At 40.8% G+C, this 19977-nt stretch overlaps 1 protein-coding gene across 4 annotated transcripts in view; it reads right to left on the reverse strand.

The window, feature by feature from the left end:
• The window catches only part of MCC (MCC regulator of WNT signaling pathway), a 621876-nt gene that overhangs the window by 74305 nt on the left and 527594 nt on the right, over window positions 1–19977 (reverse strand). For all 4 annotated transcript variants that reach the window (XM_037800700.1, XM_037800699.1, XM_037800701.1 and 1 more), the window contains 3 exons: window positions 4644–4790; window positions 2943–3032; window positions 1776–1924 (listed from right to left, as the gene is read on the reverse strand). In XM_037800700.1, coding sequence (XP_037656628.1) covers window positions 1776–1924; window positions 2943–3032; window positions 4644–4790 — 386 coding nt within the window. The remainder of the gene's footprint in view (window positions 1–1775; window positions 1925–2942; window positions 3033–4643; window positions 4791–19977) is intronic.

A 19977-nucleotide genomic window follows, 5' to 3' on the forward strand; every position in this document is an offset into this window, starting at 1 on the left:
GGGCTGCTGCTTCTTTATTGCCATAGGTAATCATAGGGCTGTCATTCTTATGTATTTTGGATTTAATAAAAAAACTATTTAATTTTAAGATTTAAAATGACCTGGGTTGCCAATATTCCTTAGTTCTCAAGAACTATATTAAACAGCTTTAAATGAGGGAGGACTAACACGATAATTCAATTTATTCGGGTTTGCCATACACAAGAGGAATGGAATTAAGCAATGGGGAATGGTATCCACATATCTTCCTGGTTAGTTCATAAGACTTTCAAATTCTTACTATATTATCCCATTGAAGATTTGTGGGTCAAGGCAGTCGCATCACATTTTAGCATGATTCAACAGTCCATTCTTCCACTGGGAAACCAATTCTGACTCAGAGTGGTTGTCATGGTTTGGCTCTGGTCCTTCTCCTTTGCTTTTTTATCAACTCCCCATTGCTGGGAAGACATACAAGTCAGTCTTTGCTAAGGGGCAGGAGTGCAAACTCAAAAGTCCTCTATTGTGCAATGTGGGAAGAATCCATAAAATTGGGCATATGGTAAAATCATTCTAAACAGGGGAGTTAGGATAGGATGTAGGGACTAAGGGCTGTGCAAATTTTCAAGGAGTTTAAGTAAAATTAGGCAACCATCAAGAAGAGCAGGGAATTAGGCCAGCTTGCCAAATTCAATGCCTTCGGTCAATCTCGAGAATGTCTAGACCAAAGTAATTGCCTTTGCTGGTTCCTAGTACCTCAAGGTGCCCTCAGGATCTGACTCAACATTCCAGAGCTTCTCTCTGTGGTTTTCTGCAGCACAGGCCTTGCATGCTTGGCAGCCATCTCTGACCTACTTGCCATTCTATTTGGACTGCTCCCAGGACTTGCTACATAATTTCAAGGCCCAGTGCAAAATGAAAAGGTGGGGCACCCCTGGTTCATAAATAATTAAAAATTTAAAACGTGACAGAAGAGCAGTAAAGCAAGTGTGGGGCCCTCCCAAGCACCAGGTCCTGTGTCAGTGTATAGGTCACACACCCAAGAAGCCAGCCCCAAATGCTGCAAGCACCACTCTCATCACTAGGATGTCTGGAAACTCCCAACACCACCAGCAGGACAGCTTCACCTTATGTCACAATACACAAACCAACTTTTATCGAGCTGGTTTGTGTATTGCACCGTATCAATAAAGTGAGCCCATCTGATAAACCAAACCACAGGAAACAAAACCTTTGCAGTAACTGTTTACTAAGCTTTGCTATGACGTTGTCATCTAGTATTCAGAATGAAGGCTCTCACTTAACTAGTAATTCACAAGAAACCCAGTCATGGCCAGACTGAGACCTGTAGGCACAGACAATCCACTGCTGAGTCCCAGGCACATGGTAGCTGGTAAGTAAATGTGTGCTGAGGGTGTGAACGCGCTGAACTCTCGAGAACAGCATCGGACTATCTTAAGGACCCAAGAAAAGGGAAAAGAAGTTTTGACAATACAACTCATTTGCTACATTCATTATATATTACATAAGGCTTTTTATTTATTATTTTATCCTCACAACAACCCTCTCTATGAGGTAGGGCAGGGGTGACTGTTCCCATTTTAGATGCTCAGAAAGGTTAAAAAGATACCTCTAAGCTAAAATGGAGAGAACTGGGACTTGAGTTCAGGTCTTCTCATTGCACATCTGGTGCCCTTCCCACTCTACCGTGAAGATGCAGAACGGAGCAACAGCCAAGAAGCTCAATGCTGCCCTCACCTCCACTCCCCACTCAAATGTATGGGTGCTTCCCTTACCTATTCAGCCGTTCTGTTTCCACCTCAAACTCTCTAATTTTGCTTTCAGAGATGGCAGATCCATGCGAGTAGAGTGTCTGGAAGATCTCCTGGATGTTGGAGCAGTCCTGAAGAGAGTGGGCCAGGTGTTCCGCCACGCTGCTGGATACCTGCACAAGGGAGTGATAATTCCCGTGACAGGGCAAAGCGATTTACAGCCAACATTCCGCAGGAATCAGGCATCGGGAGACGGTGATCCCGATCATCTTTCTTGATTTATATGATCTGATTCTACTGTACGAAGCTAACTATTGCGAAAACAGTACATAACACGGGATCAAGATACAGCTGCATCCCCTAAGTATGTGCTACTGGGCAGCAAGGACAGAGGGGACCATGCTTCCAAAATTGTGGTTGTTGAACAGTCTGGACTCTCCTTTCTCTTCTTCCTTCACTCTGTGCCACCCCAGGCCATTGTCTCTGGTCACTGCAGGCAACGAGAGCAGCTGACGGCTTTATTTCCACAGTTTGGCTCTTGCATGAAATGTGAATGTGTACAATATTTACTCAGAGCAAAATTCTAAGTTAGGGCCTTAAAAGTGCTCTTTAGGATCTCCCTATACTTGAGGATCAAATGGCTGGCTCTCTCAATCCTAAAAAATGTTCCCTAGGGAACTGGAACTACTCTCGTTTCACTAGCCATCAGCTCTTAAAGCCACAAAGGGCTGACAGGCTCCACGAATGAAAATTCTAGTACTCAGCTAGAAGGTTCTGGTCTTTCATAATATTGGGCTACACTTCAAAGGCAGCATTCATCCTCACTGGAGAGCACGTTCCTTTTCAAGAGGGATGTGCAAAAGGTAAACTCTTTCCAAGCTTCATGACTCACTCGGTCTCTGGGGTAGCAGGGTGATATAAAACAGATACTCTAAGACTTTCATCCACATCACCACTAACTGTACTTAAATCATTTCTTTCTGAATAGTTTCAAGTAGAGAAAAAAACTCCCTTAAAGCTGAAGAAGTAATCCACCTTGTGGAAACCACTATTTTAAACTGATCCTTTGGAGGGAAATCAGGTATGATTTATTATTATTAACTAGTTTACTGGAGGTGAACTTTGAAAGTTCATCACGGTCTGTGTAGCTCTTTTGGGGATTTTCTTGCTTTTCCTCTCATGAATACTCACCCCTATGCTACTGATTTCTGAGCCCAGGACTGGCCGATCAGATGATGAGGATTCGGACCTTGTCTTTGAGAGCTTCACCCTTTCAGCAATCTTAAAAAAACAAAACAAAAAATTATCGAAAGAAGACATCATTCTCCAGATATACAATTGAGGCTATGTTTACATTGGCTTACTGTTCAACCATGGCAACTAAACTGATCAGTGTCTCAAAAAGACTCACGTTTAATTTCTGTAACATCTGTTTCTCAACCTCAGCACTATTTATTTTTAATTAAATTCAGTTTTATTGAGATATATTCACATACCACACAATCATCCATGGTATACAATCAACAGTTCACAGTAACATCTTACAGTTGTGCATTCACCACCCTAATCTATTTTTGAACATCCTCCTTACATCAGAAAGAATCAGAATAAGAATAAAAATAAAAGTAAAAAAGAACACCCAAATCATCCTCCCCATCCCACCCTATTTTTCATTTAGTTTTTGTCCCCATTTTTCTACTCATCTATCCATATACTGGATAAAGGGAGTGTGATCCACAAGGTTTTCACAATCACACTGTCACCCCTTGTAATCTACATCATTATACAATTGTCTTCAGGAGTCCAGACTACTGAGTTGGAGTCTGGTAGTTTCAGCTATTTACTTCTAGCTATTCCAACACATTAAAACCTAAAAGGTGTTATCTATGTAGTGTATAAGAATGTCCACCAGAGTGACCTCTCGACTCCATTTGAAATCTCTCAGCCACTGAAAGTTTATTTTGGTGAAGAAGACTTTCTCAATCCCATGATGCCAGGTCCAGATTAATCCCCAGAAGTCATATCCTGCGTTGCCAGGGAGATTCACACCCCTGGGAGTCATGTCCCACGTAAGGGGGAGGGCAGTGAGTTCACCTGCCGAACCTCAGCACTATTGATACCTTGGACCAGATAATTCTTTGTTGGGTGTGCTATCCTGTGCATTATAGGATGTTTAGCAGCATCCCCAGCCTCTACCCACAAGATGCTGTAGCATTTCTGCCCATGTTGTAATTCGTGCCAGCAGTTCCCTGGGGGACAAAATGGGCCCTGGCTGAGAACCACTGATTTAAGCTAATTTACTGAACCTGAGAGTTGAGAACCAACCTTATCATGGAGACTAGTAGGGCTCCCAGGCAAGATGACATGCATAATTTTAACAGTTTTTTTTCTGTGGTAGACTCCACAGATGAGCTTAGGGGCTGTGACAGAGATCAGGTAGAGCTACTTCTCACAGCTGCCATTGCCTGCCCATCATAATCTGTTTTTCTCCTGCCAGCGCTGTCCATCTCGTGACTGGGGAGATCACTGGTTCACCACTCAGGGCCCCCTGCTGGGCTGAACCTTAGTCCTTGAGAGAAACTCTCCAGCCACCCTCAAGTACTTGTAGAGCTTCACAAAACATCTCATGTTCCATAACGACTTGTCAGCTGTGACATTCTCCAGCTGTCTGATTAATGAGAGCCGGTGTCCAGGGTGCAGCCAAGAGACTCAAAACTATTAGTGGGTTATCTCTCCCTGCAGCTCCGGTGTTGGAGCCATGTGCAGGACTCTGGGGAGGCTCCTTGGGGCCGTCTAAGCTAATCACAGGCCAGCACAGCAGGCGTGCTTGGCGGAGGCTGGTGCTTCCAGATAGCAGGAGGTGTTCCCACCCGCCTGCCCACGGGGGCTCACCTTGGCAATGGGGATGTCATTGCTGCTACTGCTGGTGCTCAGCTCCCCAGTGCTGGGGTTAACTGGGCGGTTGGCGGAAGTGAGGCGGCCAGGGCTGGAGGGGCCTGTGGCCTGCACGCTCTGTAGTCGAGTTTGAAGCTCTCGAACCTGAAATAATAACGACTTTAAACAACAGTCGGTGGTTTCCTGGGCTAAGAGCAAAAGAGCCAGAGGAGTGGACGGTGGGGTTTTCATTTACGTTAAGGGATCAACTTCACTGAGAAGCCAAATTGGGTGAGTCCACCTAAGAGTCACATATTAACTAGACCACGATCACCCTTCACAAGTTCAAAGTGAACATGCTATTTGAATCACTGGACGGTTCTAGCAGAGGCGGGATGACCATCTTTGAGAAATGTTTATTCATTCTGCCCCATGTGCCTGTCACTGTGCCAACCACTGCAAACAGAGGACCCAAGATTAAATCTCCACTCTGACGGAACCTGGAGCCCAGGAGGAGAAAGACAAACAGTTTCAACACCTGTGTACACGAGTGCTATAAATCTCTATTTTAGAGTGCTATAGGAAGCAGAAAGGGAGAAGAACGTGTTTCCATCTGAAGTCATATAGAGAAAGCATAACAAAAACAGCAGTACCAGAGCAGAGACTCAAAGGTGAGCGGAGTCACAGCAGATGGGTAGGGGGCTGGCTTTGGTGGTGTATGAGTGAACGAGGACAAAAAACACATCTTGTACAATGGACTCCAGCATCACAATGGCATGCTATATTTGAACAACTGCAATTTACTCAACATGCATGGTTTAAAAGAGATATCTGCATTAGAAGGGAGGTTAGACTAAGGTGCAGGGTCAGGGATGGCACCAATAACTTTCCCCCAAGTGGCCTCAAAATGGGACGGTCCTTGGGAAAGGGGGAAGGAATACGTAAACAGCCCTTCTGTATAGAAAAAGGAACATGGGGCCCTTTGGATTACTTTTAAAACATACTTTTACATGCAGTAGAATTTAAATGCCCAAATTCCACTTCTCTATGGTTATAGTTTGGTGACTTCCAAAGTGAGAAGTGTTCAAAATAAGTGAAGGGAGCTTGTAGAAATGGGTGTCTTCGGCTACCCCGATCAGTTTTATCATCATGATACAATATCTTCCTTAAAAGGGCCAACTAACCACCGTACCCAAGGGCCCCTACAAATGGGTTCCAGACTGTGGGAAGAATTAGCCTGAGGACATCTGAGGCAGGGCTTTCCAAAACTTCAAGACATAACCGAGTGCCTCGGAGGGCCTGTTAGAACACAGATTCTAGGGTCCCACCTCCAGAAAGTCTGATCTAGTGTGTCTGGGGTGGGGCCCAAGAATATGCATATTTGTAAGTCCCCAGCAGATACAGATGCTGCCAGTTAGGGGACCCCACCTTGAGCCACACGGATCTAAGGGAGTCCCAAAGCCACTCAGCACTTTAGTCCCAGAGACAGGGCCAGCGCCAAAAGCTTTTCAGGCAAGGGCAGAAAACAGGCACATGCCCCCACTTCTCTTAAAGCTACTGGAAAGCTTTTCATATCAAATATCTTGGATGTCTCCAACCTGCTAAATTGGGAACCAAAAGTAATTGAAATTTCAATAATTCATCAACATATTAGAAGCCAAAATAGGAAAATTCCCTCAGAGCAAATTGCTTTCAATAGTGAAATGGATAAAAAGTGCCTAATGCTTGGCTGCAGCTTCCAGTAACTTTGACTTGACAGACATATGTGTCGTCTCCATAACATGCCAGGCACAGGCTGACCTCAAAATAGTTCAAAGATGAGAAAACACACATGCCTGTCAAAGCCAAATGGTATTGCTGGTGAGAGATTACAGGACTTATCTTGGAACGGTTCCCAACCATTTTGGTACCTCAGTTATGCTATATGCAAAGGGATGGGGCTCATTTCCCCACGAGGCCAGCTTCTCTTCACCAGGGGAAAGGAAGAGTCTGGAAGAGAAATCCCCTCCCCACTCCCCTCGTGAAGATCATGGATTTCAATTTCTTCTACTCTGAAAGTCTGATGAGGCCCTAAATAATTTATTAGGGTAACAACATAACTGCAAAACCTAAACAGTATATAAATTGTACCCAAAGCAAACAGTGGTCTGTTTATAGCATCCCAATTAGTCCATGTATCTTCCTTTTTCCTTTTTTTAAAAAAATATAAATTGTCCTGGGCAATTTATAAAGTCTTCATAAAAACTACCAAATGCTTGTAACAGATGCTGGTGATGGTAGTACAATATTATGAATATAATTAATACTACTGAATTTACACCTGACAGTTAAAAACAGGAATTTCTGTGGCATACATTTGTTATTACAATAAAATGTTAAAAAAAAAATAACAACAAAACTACTCATGATTTCAATGTGTTTCTTCTACTCACAAAAATAAAACATTTCATTATGGAAACTTTAGGTGATCCCAAAAACTAAAAACAGAAAAAGTTCCTACATTCTTACTATACAGAGACATTGACTTCTCTGTATAGCATGTGTGTGCGCACATGTGTGTATGTACACACGTGCCCCATGTACATACTTAAAAAATAATTTCTAAACCAAATATCCATTTTCTTTTTAAAACCTTTGGACCCAGAGAATATTTTTGAAAACTAAAGGATGACAAACATATTTACTTTGGGCTATGCTTTATTATTCAATGATGACTGTCAGTTAGTGGAAAAAAGTCTGTCTGAAGGGCATGCAGTGAACCTGTCATGGAAAGCAAGAGAGACAGCTGGTTGAGTTAAAAAGTCGTCTTCTCTCGTCTCTGGATTTTGGGTGAATGGGTCTTTAATTATTTTAAGTGAATAAATGCACAGAAATTAAGGCTACAACCAATTTGCTGCTTCAGCTTAGGCAGGGCTTGGGAGAGGGGTAGAGATACAGTTATCAGAGTCCTCACTCTTACTCTCACCCGTCTTTAGTCAAAGATGCTAGAGGAAATATGTTTCTCTCTACAAAATATATTTGGTGTCAAGGGATAGTCAGAAATTATAGCTAACCTAAGGGAGGGATTCGTACTCGTGGGAAAGTCTTTCGTCTCCCTTCACCTTCTTTCTCAATTGGGGTTCCTCATGGAAACAACAGAACACAGAAACTAATTTGAGTGGTCATTTTCTCGTTTCTCCCAGAGTTAGGACACATCTGGATACAAAGGAGAGAAGTTAATCTGTTACATACATTGAAACCCTAACAGAGTATGAAGAAGATACAGTTTTTGTCCTAATTAGGGGCTCACAGTATAGCCAATTGTTGCAATGTGAAACATACTCTGAAAAGAGGGATCAACAAGACAACATGGAAGTGTAGCAGGAGAAACATCACTTCTGCCTTCCCACAGTAGGAACTACTAAAATTCAATCTTGAAGGCTGAGTAGTTGTTCAACAAGCAAATGAAGGGGAAAAAGAAATGGAAAAGCTCATAAGGGTTTCAAGAAGGAAAATGATGCTAAAACACCAGAACGCTGCTTCTCCTGGGTATAATGACTCCCAAAGGGAGAAAAGGGGTCTATAAAAATCATTCAATTAGAGACGAGAATGGTTTGGAGTGAGGAAGAAAAAAACGAGTCAAGAGCTGCACTGACAGTTTAGGACAGGAATGATGAAAGTCCAAACACATTCAAAGAAGAGAGAATAAAGAAGGAAAAATATACTACAGACTGGCAGTGTCCAACAGAACTTACTGCAACAATGGAAATGTTCTATTTCTGAGCTGTCCAATATGGCTACTGGACATTATTGAGTACTTGCAATGTGCTTAGTACAACCAAGGAAGTGAATTTTTAATTGTATTCCATTTTAATTAATTTAAATTCAAATTTAAGTAGTTGTACATGAGTAGTAGCTACTGTAAGCATTTTTGGTGTGGATAATGTTGTCCAGGAAAAGATATGGCAGTGGGAGTTAGGGTGTGTGTGGAAGAGCCTATACATAGCTAGAGCAAGTGAAGAGTCAATGGAGGGCAAGAAAAAGGGGCAAACTTTTCTCTGGGAGGGATGGAAAAGAAGCAAGAATGGGTAGTAAGTAGGGCGAGTTTGCAGACTGGAGAAGGATGGGAAACAAAGGGCTTCCATTTGATGGTTTCTATTTTCTCTAAGAGAAAAGAACTAAGATCCACTGCTAGGAGTGAGATAGAAAACAGAAGATATCAGTGAAAAAGGAAGCTGACCTAGGATTAAAAAAAAAAAAAATTCGTACACAGCAAAGCACTGTGTAATGGAAGACTCAGCTGAACTTTTTTATTCACGATGGTAGACTATATAAATGCATTGTTTTCTTCCACCTGGAGACCCCATTAAAATAATAGTAAAGAATAAAAAGGGATTAAAACCCTAACAGTGAAGAGAATGCAATTGGGGCATTAGCAGAACCAAGATTTGGGCACATTCCTAGAAGGAACACATGCTGATAAAAGAAACAAAATGGAAAAAGACCAATTCTACAATATACACAAGGGGAGGTGGCCAATCCACCTAAGAGAAGGATGGCAGGGTTTAGATTCAGCCTTGGCAAGTACTATGAAGGACAAGAAGCAGCAGTCGGGCTGAAAACGGGGGGAGTACCAGTGTGCATACAGAACAATTGAAAATTTCCAGCACATGATAGCCTCAGCCAAAGTAAACAGGCATTCTTCCTACCAAAAATGCATGGAAATGCTGCAAAAAAATGGAACAATGAAAAAGAAATTCATTGTCAACGTTTTAAAAAAAAGACAGTGAAATCTCCAGGTGCCAAAAATGAGGAGAGAAAGAAAGCTTGGGAGGTATTGCAGGGAGCCACGGGAATGGAGAGGTGGCCCCTCCCATGAGGCTGCCACATAACGCCTGCTCTATCCACCTGGGAAAAGTGGACTGAAAGTGCTGCCCACAGGCTGAGGGAAACCAGGAGGAAGCTCTGAGGCTGGGCAAGGCGTTCAACTTTGAGAAATCAAAATCCCAGAACTGTGACATATTTGTGTGGAGTCCAAATTTATCCAATCTTCTTTGTGGGTCCCTAAACTCACAAATTAACATTGAAAACTGGTCTGGATTTTGCAAGGCTACCCAATGCCTCAGAGATCTAATTTGTAAATCACCCAATATCATTACGAACAGGTGACTTAAGTCTCCAGTGACTGGGAGTTCAGGAGGCCCAATAAAGACAGTGATGAAGCTGTCCCATAGAGACACAACTGCAGAGAGAGGAGGACAAAACAAAAGAGAGACAGTAATCTAAATCAGGAGATAAATTCACCCTAGAAAAAATGAGAATAAAGTAATCAGTAGGCTATATCAAAGTAAATATAGCTAAGATCCTTTAAGAGTTAAAAGGAATAGGAAAAAAAATAAGAAGTCATGAAACAAAAATGGGCAGATATCAAACAAGAACAGGTAGATGAGAAACAGTTACTGTGGTAAATGTAGCCAATGAAACAAATTAATGTACACTAGATAAAATTAAAAAGCAAATTATTGAACTACAGCATAGTACAGAGAAAACTCAGAACACAGTATGGGGAGCTAAAGAGACATAAAATATGCAAGATGGTTATGAGATATAAGCAGTTCCAGAGGAAGAGAACACAGAGAATAACAAAGAAATAACATTTGAAAAAAATATATAGATGAGTTTTCCAGATGGGAGGACAGACATGAGACTTGAGACTGAAGAATCACACCAGGTGCTAAGTAGATGTGGCAGCTTTAAAATATGTCCACAAATTCTTTGATCTTCCCTTCATCAAGAGGCAGAGCTTAATTCCCCTCCTCTTGAGTGTGCCTTACCTGAGAGACATGCTTCTCATGAACAGACTGTGCTGGAAGTGATGCCGTGGGACTTCTGAGGCTAGGTTAGAAAAGGCGAGACCACTTTGCCTGGCTCTCTCTTGGGATGCTCAACCTTAGAATCCAGGCCCTACAACGTGAGGAAGCCTGGAGAGGATGCTCGTGGGAATTCTGGCCAACAGTCCCTCCTAAGGTTCTAGAACACAGCCAGCCTTGACCACCAGATACATGAGTAAAGAAGTCTTCAAGATGATTCTGGCCCCAGCCACCATCTGGCTGCAACCACATCTGACCCCAAGTGAGAACTGCCGGAATAAGCCAAGTCAACTCTAGAACCATGAGGGATAATAATAAATGATTGTTGTTCTATGCCTTTAAGTTTGGGGTGGTTTGTTATATAGCTATAAAAAAATGCATATTTAGACACACTGTAGTGTAAATGTAGGATAAAAAGAATAGAGATCACTTTAAAAGTGATCTAGTGGGGGCGATGGACTCAAGCTCTGATGGCAGGAGTGTTGGTCTGTTTCATACACTACTGTATCATCAATACCTTGAACAGCATCTGAAACAGTGTCACAGTTTCCATAAAATCTATTATAGTTTAAAAAAAAAAAAGAAACCTGTAATCTGGAAATCCAATATCTAACAAGACTATCATCAAGATTGGTGATAAAAATAATGACAGTCTCAGACAAAGATTAAGAATTTTTCACCCATAAATCTTTGAGGAAAGAACTTCCTAAGGATACATACTTTCTAGCAATAAGAAAATTAAACCCAGAAAAAGAATGGGATGAAAGAAACAACAGTGAGTGCAAAAGCTGGCAAGGATGTAGTAGCAGAAGGAACCCTCCATTTCTGCTGTTAAGTGGAAGACTGGTGAGCCATTCTGGAGAGCCGCCCTGCAATACTTGGTCAAAGAAAGAATATGCACCCCCTAACACTCAGCACTCTCACTCCTGGGCACATATCCCAGAGAAATTCTCATACAGGACTGAAGTTGGATTTGAGCAAGCATAGATGCAGCGGAACACTCCTTGTGGAAGTGGGCAGTGGGAGGCAATATGGTTGTCATCCACTGGGCAAGTGGACAAGTAAAATGTTATGGGTGGCTGCTCTAGAAGACCAGAAAGCTGTCAGACACATCAGACTAGATGTATACCCAGCAATGCAGTATGAACAGAACTTAAAATTAGTGTTGATGGGTGTGCCGGTTTGTATATATTATGTCCCCCAGAAAAAGCCATATTCTTTAATGCAATCTTGTAGAGAAACTAAGAGTGACATTTTGAACTGCAACTGAGAGTGACATTTTGAAGAGGAGCTGCAGCTAGGAGAGGACAAAATGCCCCAAGAGCAACATTTTGGAGAACACCATTTTGAAATGCCACCTGGGAGCAAGCAGACGCCAGCCACGTGCCTTCCGAGCTAACAGAGGTTTTCTGGACGCCAATGGCCATCCTTCAGTGAAGGTACCCGACTATTGATGCCTTACCTTGGGCACTTTATGGCCTTCAGACTGTAACTCTGAAACCAAATAAATCCCTTTTATAAAAGCCAATCCATTTCTGGTGTTTTGCATAACAGCAGCATTAGTAAACCATAACAATGGAGAAAAAGTAAAAGAAGTCTAAAGCACAATAATATTTATGAAAATTAAAAATAACTCCCAGAACACTGTGTATCTTATAGGGACACACACAAAATGGGAGAAAGGGAATGGGATAGGAGAGGAATAAATAAATTAAAAGAGGGACACTGCACAGACCAATGATGTGTGCCACTAACTGAGGTATATAATTAGCTTAACCTTCTGTCCCTGAGGGATGAATTAAAATATAAATAAAATAAAGTAAACAAAGGCACGAAAGAATAGGAGCATAAGAGATTATGTGTACCTAGGGAGTGAGATGCTGGCATTGAAAATCTGGTGCTAGCACTGCCAAAGCAAACATCCAGTGGGGTGGGGCCATGGAGGTGGGTTTCTGAAATGTGGGAAATTCACTGAAAATGTGAGGCTAGGGTAGGAATAAGGCAGGTCAGCTATGGGGACACTTCCATCTCCCCACTTCCATCTTGCTGTGTAGGAGCACAGCAAGGCAGCTGAGAAGGGTCAGCTGATGAAGGCGTCTGTGCATGCAGCTCACAGGTGAGTGACAAGCAGGAATGAAAGGTGGCCCTGGAGTCTCGGGGAGCATTAGCAACCTTATGATTAGCACTAAAAGAATGAGTCTCTTCTGCTCATGACATGCAGCAGTGCTCACTGGGTAGTTGTAATTTACGGCAATTAGATTGTAATTCATAATTTCACTGTGTAATGGAGCTGGTTGAGATGATTTCTATACCGTAAAAGGGTGAGAATCACTAGGCTGGAAAAGCTCTACTTAATAAGCTTTAGGCAGTTAGTCCCTACGTAGTGGGGGAAAGCTGCCTCCTGCAAGTCCTGGCTTTGCAGGTATTTTGCAGAGAACTACTCTCCTCCTGGAGATTTCATAAGACTTTTCTTGGAGTCTTCAGATAAATGAGAAATAAGAATTTTTATTTATAGAAAAAAATCTATCCTTATATGTCTCATTCACAAGGTATTTCAGGAAAGTGATATTTTACTGTTAATGTTAATTTTAAGTCGGCTGAAGTAGAAGAGAGATACCACAAAATAGAATAAGGAAAATAATCCAACAGCATTCCCATCTCTCTGCAGATTTGAGAGGTGTGTTATTTTCTCTTTTGTTGTGCAGCCCACTAAAGAACCTGGATCTGATTATGAAAATGACTGCATCAGGGAAAAGGTCAGTGCTTTGGCTGTCTTCCTAATTTCTTAACAGCTTCCATACAAATGGAGTCAGCTACTTTCTTTACATCCAAGAGTTTGCCTTTAAACACTGTGTCCTGCTCATATGAACAGGGATTGAAGTAGGGATGCCAGGAAGGATCAGCAAACACTAGTGTCAACAACTAAAATTGTTACCTCACAATTTCTATGGAGCAAATGTACACAAAGAGTACTGGGAATTGTTTTAGAGTAACTGGGAATTGTTTCCAAAGAAGAGGTGAAAGAATCATAGTTCTGAGTATTCTCTGCCTTGGATCACACTAACTTCCTTGCACTGCAGAGGGCAATGCTCTGTGGGCTCAAATCAAGATAAATGTGGAAGCACAGATAGCCTCTTCTTTCTGAAACAAGTTCATCTTGCCTTCACTTAGTCATGTCTTAGAATGCCAGAAAAGTTCATCTGTGGAACCCAAAGGAATTTGGCACAACATTACTGTGAGAGAGGTTATTTTACTCAAACTTCTTATCTGTGTGGAAACGGGATAAATAGGGAAATGGGTGAGAGTAGAACCAAAAAGGATAAGTACACTACACAAGAGAAAAATGAAAATTGCATCCCATAAGAAGGCTACCAAGTTCCAAATTTCCGTGCTAATAGTTGAAATTAGTGACTTGGGCAAGATTATTACATGTTTGTGGGCCTCAGTTTTCTCATCCACAAAAAGGGTATAATGATAGCACCCATCATATAGGTTTCTAGTGTAGGTTAAATGAGATATGCATAAAGCATTGCCTATTAAAAGTAAATGCTCAAAATATGTCCAATGTTATTATAACTTAGGCCTTGCGTTAGTCCTGCTTTGCCCTCAGAGGTGTCTGTTTTCAGTCTGAAAGGGTGTGTTTAGCCTAACAATGTTCACACTATCAATATTAACAGATCTTAAAATTAAAAAAAAAAAAAAAAAAACTATTCTAAATATCAACCGTCCATCAAGCTTGCGATGGAAAGTGGGTAAAAGCAGTACCCTGGAAAAGTGTCTCTTTTCCTTTACTGGACGAGCACAGTGAATATCAGGAACAAAGCTGTGTGCCCACCCCAAACTTGCATTGGACATGCAGCACAAGCAAGAAATAAGCTATCTTGGTATGCCATGCTGTTGAGATACTGGGGGTTAGTTAGTTACTGTGGTGCATCTATCCTCATCCTGACTAATATACCAGCCATATACAAGAAGATCCACTCAAAGAGCCCAAAACCGAGGTTTGAAGGTGAGCACTGGAACCACTGGAGCCAAAGCCCACTCCTCAGCTCAGCAACCTCCCGGATGGCTGAGTAGGGAGTGGGAGAACTAGTGTTTACACAGGGTTTGTTTTTACAAACCTTTTATGAATCTGAATTTAGCTAATATCTGCATCCTCTTCCTTATCATATTAAAAAACTAGAAGAAATGGAATAAATTCCATAAAGGACAAATGAGAAGACTGCTTGTGTGTGAATATCAAATCCTTAAAGCTGAGAGATACAGATCACACTCTCAATCCATACGTTTTTCCTTGTTCAATTTGAAAAATAAGGAAGAGAACAAAGAAGACGAAAGTGCAAATTACCTACACTTTCACTGCCTATATTTAGCTTCTCTTAATATATTAGCATATTAGCTTCTACTCTACTTCTATGTACATACTTCTACATATTACAAATTAAACAATTAAATTAACATTCATTTAAAAAATATATTAGAACACTACAGAAAAGTTCAAGTACAAAGTTCAACATAACCACTATTATGAGATTGGTTTGTGTTGTTCTGGTATATTTAAAATATTTTTACATATACACATATGTGTATTTATATATGTATGAATGCATATATATGTAAAATTCATAGTAAATATAAAGCACTGATCTGCAGTTCTTGAATTTTTCATATATATACACTGTAGTTAAGAAAAACATCATGGGGTGGGGCGGGGGGGGGTGGGGAGGCAGAATGAGGACGAGTTCTACATGAGACCTACTGCCAAAAGGGCTAAGACAGATGATCTGAAGGCAAACCAGAGATGAATCTTTATTTAACCTTCATAAGGTCACAAAAGTTTCACTTCCAGAAATATCTCCACTGATACTGGGTTTTAGTTAAAAATATCAGAGAGAGCCTAATTTAGCCTAAAACAGGAAACAAGTCAGACAAAGTGAAGGGCTGCCTCAGAGACAGCACACTCTCTGGACAAATCAGTATGACACTGTAAATCTTATTTCCCAGATGCGGTGGGCAGCCTAGTAATAAATATATATTATAAATGAATCAATTAGTAGAAAGAAGTACGTAATAAAATACAGGGTCAACCTTTAAGGTAATTACTCTAAGCGGACCCTTTATATTTCAATTGGTTTAATTTCTATTCCCTTTTTCCAATTCCTTTAAGTATGACCACTAATCAACGAGTGCCTTTGGAGATAATATGGGTAAGTACTGAAGATGTACTAAATTCAGTGTTTAGAACCAGTTAAGTATTTAGAATTGGCACCAACGGAATCAGAACTACTGACTCCGGGGGAAATCTTTGGGTCAGATACCAGGATGTTCTATAAATAGCCCCAGCTGGCAAGTTTATAGATAGTCCCTGACCTATGTATTTCCTGCACTCTTGGGTGAGCACAATAGTACTGGACACCTCCCCCCATGTGACACTATAAAAAAATTTCACTTACTAGGTTTATTCTTCAGAAACTTAAATCCTTCAGAGAGCTCCTATGCCAGCTAAGTCCCAAAACTCAGGAGGCAATAGCCTCTTCAAGAACATCAACCAGATGCACCCCCTTTTCCTATAAAACATTATACTTTTCAACATTAACACCCCTTTTCAACATTAACAGGTTAGGGTGGTCACTGCCTCGACATCCCTGAAGATCAGAAAGTGATTAAACTACAGGAAGGGGTAGCAACAGACAAGGTAGAATTTAACAAAGGATTACAAATACTGAATCTCTAAACAATTTTTTTTCTTAGTTGCTAGGGTATCAGAATAGCTAGAAGGAAAGAACTGAAATGGTGGAACTGTAACCCATAACATTCTTTGAAATTCACTACATAGCTACTTGTTAGATTGTAATTTGAAAGTTATCACCTTTTTTATAGATGCTATATTTCACAATAAGGAAATAACTGAAACTATGGTACTGTAATTCATAACATTTTTGGAAATTTCCTATATAACCACTTGTTAAATTGTACTTTGAACGCTATTACCTTTTTGCATGTATGTTGCATTTCACAATGGGGAAGTGACTGAAACTGTGGAACTGTAACCCATAACATTCTTTGAGATTTTCTCTCTAACTACTTGTTTTTTTTTTTTTTTTAAATCTTCATTTTATTGAGATATATTCACACACCACGCAGTCATACAAAACAAATCGTACTTTCGATTGTTTACAGTACCATTACATAGTGGTACATTCATCACCCAAATCAATCCCTGACACCTTCATTAGCACACACACAAAAATAACAAGAATAATAATTAGAGTGAAAAAGAGCAATTGAAGTAAAAAAGAACACTGGGTACCTTTGTCTGTTTGTTTTCTTCCCCTATTTTTCTCTAACTACTTGTTAAATTGCACTTGGAAAGTTATCCCGTCTATGTATATATGTTATATTCCACAATAAACAGTATGATATAAAACAAAAGAGTAATTGGTTGGGAAAAGAAAGAGACATGCATCTTACAGCTGGTGGAAATACTGCCCTCCCTGTTCCCAGTGAAAATCTTCAGAGAACCAAGTTACTGTAACTAACACAAAGGTTTTTAAAGAGATTTTGAGGGGGAATGGGTAAAGCAGAGATGGTAAACATTCAGGTAAGGGCAACTTTTATTTAGTTCAAAACAATGCGTCTTCTAGTCAGTTGAATTTACTATAGTGATGACCAGAGAGTGTAAGCAGAAGCCAGTTCTCAAGGATGAAAGAAGCTGAGGAGAGGTCGATGGAATCCATTCCCAGCCATGCTGAAAATACCCAGGTGGGGTGCAGGGTTTGAGGAGGGAACCTTATGCCATGAACTTGCAGAATCTTCTGAAGAATTTGGGCAAAATCTCAGAAAGGAACTTGGGTGGGGTGCCAGTTTGAATATGTCCCCCAAAATGCCATTATCTTTGATGTAATCTTGTGTGGCAGACGTATTAGTGTTGATTAGTGCTTCCATGGAGTGTTTCCATGGAGATGTGACTCTCCCAAACCTGACTGAATAATTTCCATGGAGGTGCAGCCCCACCCATTCAGTGTGGGCCTTGATTAGTTTACTGGAGCACCACATAAGCTCAGACAGAAGGAGTGAGCTTGCTACAGCCAAGAGGGACACTTTGAAGAATGCACAGGAGCTGAGAGAGGAGCTGCAGATGACAGACAGTTGAAGACGGCCGCTGAAAGCAGACTCTTGCTCCAGAGAAGCTAAGAGGGGACAAATGCCCCAAGAGCAACATTTTGGAGAACGCCATTCTGAAACACAACCTAGGAGCAAACGGACACCAGCCATGTGCCTTCCAAGCTAACAGGTTTTCCGGACGCCAATGGCCATCCTTCAGTGAAGGCATCCCATTGCTGATGTTTTACCTTGGACACTTTATGGTCTTAAGAGTGTAACTTTGTAACCAAATAAACCCCCTTTACAAAAGCCAATCCATTTTTGGTGTTTTGCAATCTGGCAGCATTGGCAAACTAGAACAGGTGGCTTATTTTTTTTATCAAGTCTATGACTCAATGGGACACAGGTTCGTGTGTCTGTAGCCACATCAAGATGTTTTGCCAAAAAATTTGGGGAAGCAGTCATCATTTTTGCTACATGATAGTTGACCTAAAACAATCCAGGAAAACAATGCAAACAATGTGGAGGAGCCATTGCATGTCCCTCCCTTGAGCGCTCCAGTATGTCTGTGTTCACCCCTCCCTAGCACTTGACCCCCACAACCGCAAGGACCTGTTTACTTGCCTGTCTTCCCAACATCCTGGAAGACAGGGTCTGTGTCCTGTTCATCACTATAACCCCCCTGCCTGGCAGAGGAGATGCCCAATCATTTATGAAATGACTGAATGTAGAAAGAGCAAGTCTTCTTTCCAGTGTAATTAATTCTACCTTGCCTCAATTAAGCCCACTTCTTTAAGTGTGAGGAAATGAGTGATATTATATATATTATACAATAGGCAGAAATAAATGAATATGGCATTTAATAATGAACTGAGACCAATAATAAAAATTGTCTGCCTGTTGTTCCTTAGTTACTGCTCTACAAAGTAGCCCAATCTGCTAACTGAATGCATTAAAGATCTAATTTAATTAAATCTCGAACAGGCAAACCTACTGAGAGCACTTGGTTTAATTACAAGCAGAGGGGCAAGTACCAATTCTATTGATCTGGTCAGTTCAAATTCTAACAATGAATGTGAGCAAAGAAAAACCAATGTGGCCCCAGTTGCTTTTCAGGCAACTTTGATGAACTGTGGATTCAGAGCTCCTATAAACCCAGCAAAGGCAAACTGGCCATGTATCATGCGGTATTCACAGGATGAAAACGAAACCGTACCATAGTCGCTCTGCAGAGCTACACACCACGAAGAACAGAAGACAATGCCAACCACAAAAGACAAATTTCTTCTCAGGGAAATGAAATATATAGGGGGAATGCAGTAAACCGGCATTCCAAATCATCTAGTAAGTCCTATGATATCCACAATTGTCTTGAAATAAAAAGAAATAAATCCATTTCCTAAGTGTGCATACCAATTCCTGAAGATATTTCCAGCTGAGAAACAAACACAAGTTCCTTAACATTTTATTATTTGGAGGTAATTTAAATATAAATTATATAAATTTATATAAAACCATATCAACTGGACAAATTTAATTGCACATACAGTGTATTATGTGTGTATATATAATGATACACATAATAAATGTATATATTATATATAACTACATACAGTCATACATATAGTTATTCTTTCTATATATACATATAAGTATGAATATATATATATTTAGTTATTCAATGGCTATCTCAGAGTTCTTCAGTTAAGAATTTTAAGATAAAAATGAAGACCTGGTGCTAAACTTTTTAGACCACTCATCAGATAACTCTGGATTTGGCTCCAAATAACTACTAACATTTTTTGAGCATATACAATGTGCCAGGCATTGTCTAAGTGCTTTATAAGTATTATGTAATTTTTAAACAATCCTGCCTTGGGTGCCACTATTATCCCCACTTCATGACGGAGTAAAACTAAGGTACAGAGAGGTTGGGCAACCTGTCCAAGTTACACGGTGACTTGGTAGGGCAGGCTGTGACCCCAGTAAGTCTGGCTCCGGAGACCCTGGGACAGGGTCACCACACTATGCTCCCCTCCAGAGTTTGAGAAAACACTGGGAAAGTGGGTAGTTGTCTTTTTATTTTTTGCTAGTCACAATCAAGGATGGTCTTGTGCTTTAGTAACTTACTTTAGAAGAGGAAATTTATTCTATACCACTATATGTAATTACACCTAAGACCAACATTGCCTTCACAAAACATGTACCATCAGAATGCATATGCTGGGAGCAAGCACATCTAATTAGGGCATTAGTCATAATGATCAGGGAGTGTAATCCAGGAAATTATAGGTGGTGTGAGCCTTAGCACTAAGTAAATTTCATTAGGGTGCCCAGATAAAGCCTTTGCTGACTGGGATGATTTATACCTGCTGATGCATAAATGGGTACTGAAAATA

Source organism: Choloepus didactylus, chromosome 13 (assembly GCF_015220235.1).
Source record: "Choloepus didactylus isolate mChoDid1 chromosome 13, mChoDid1.pri, whole genome shotgun sequence".
Taxonomy (NCBI): domain Eukaryota; kingdom Metazoa; phylum Chordata; class Mammalia; order Pilosa; family Megalonychidae; genus Choloepus; species Choloepus didactylus.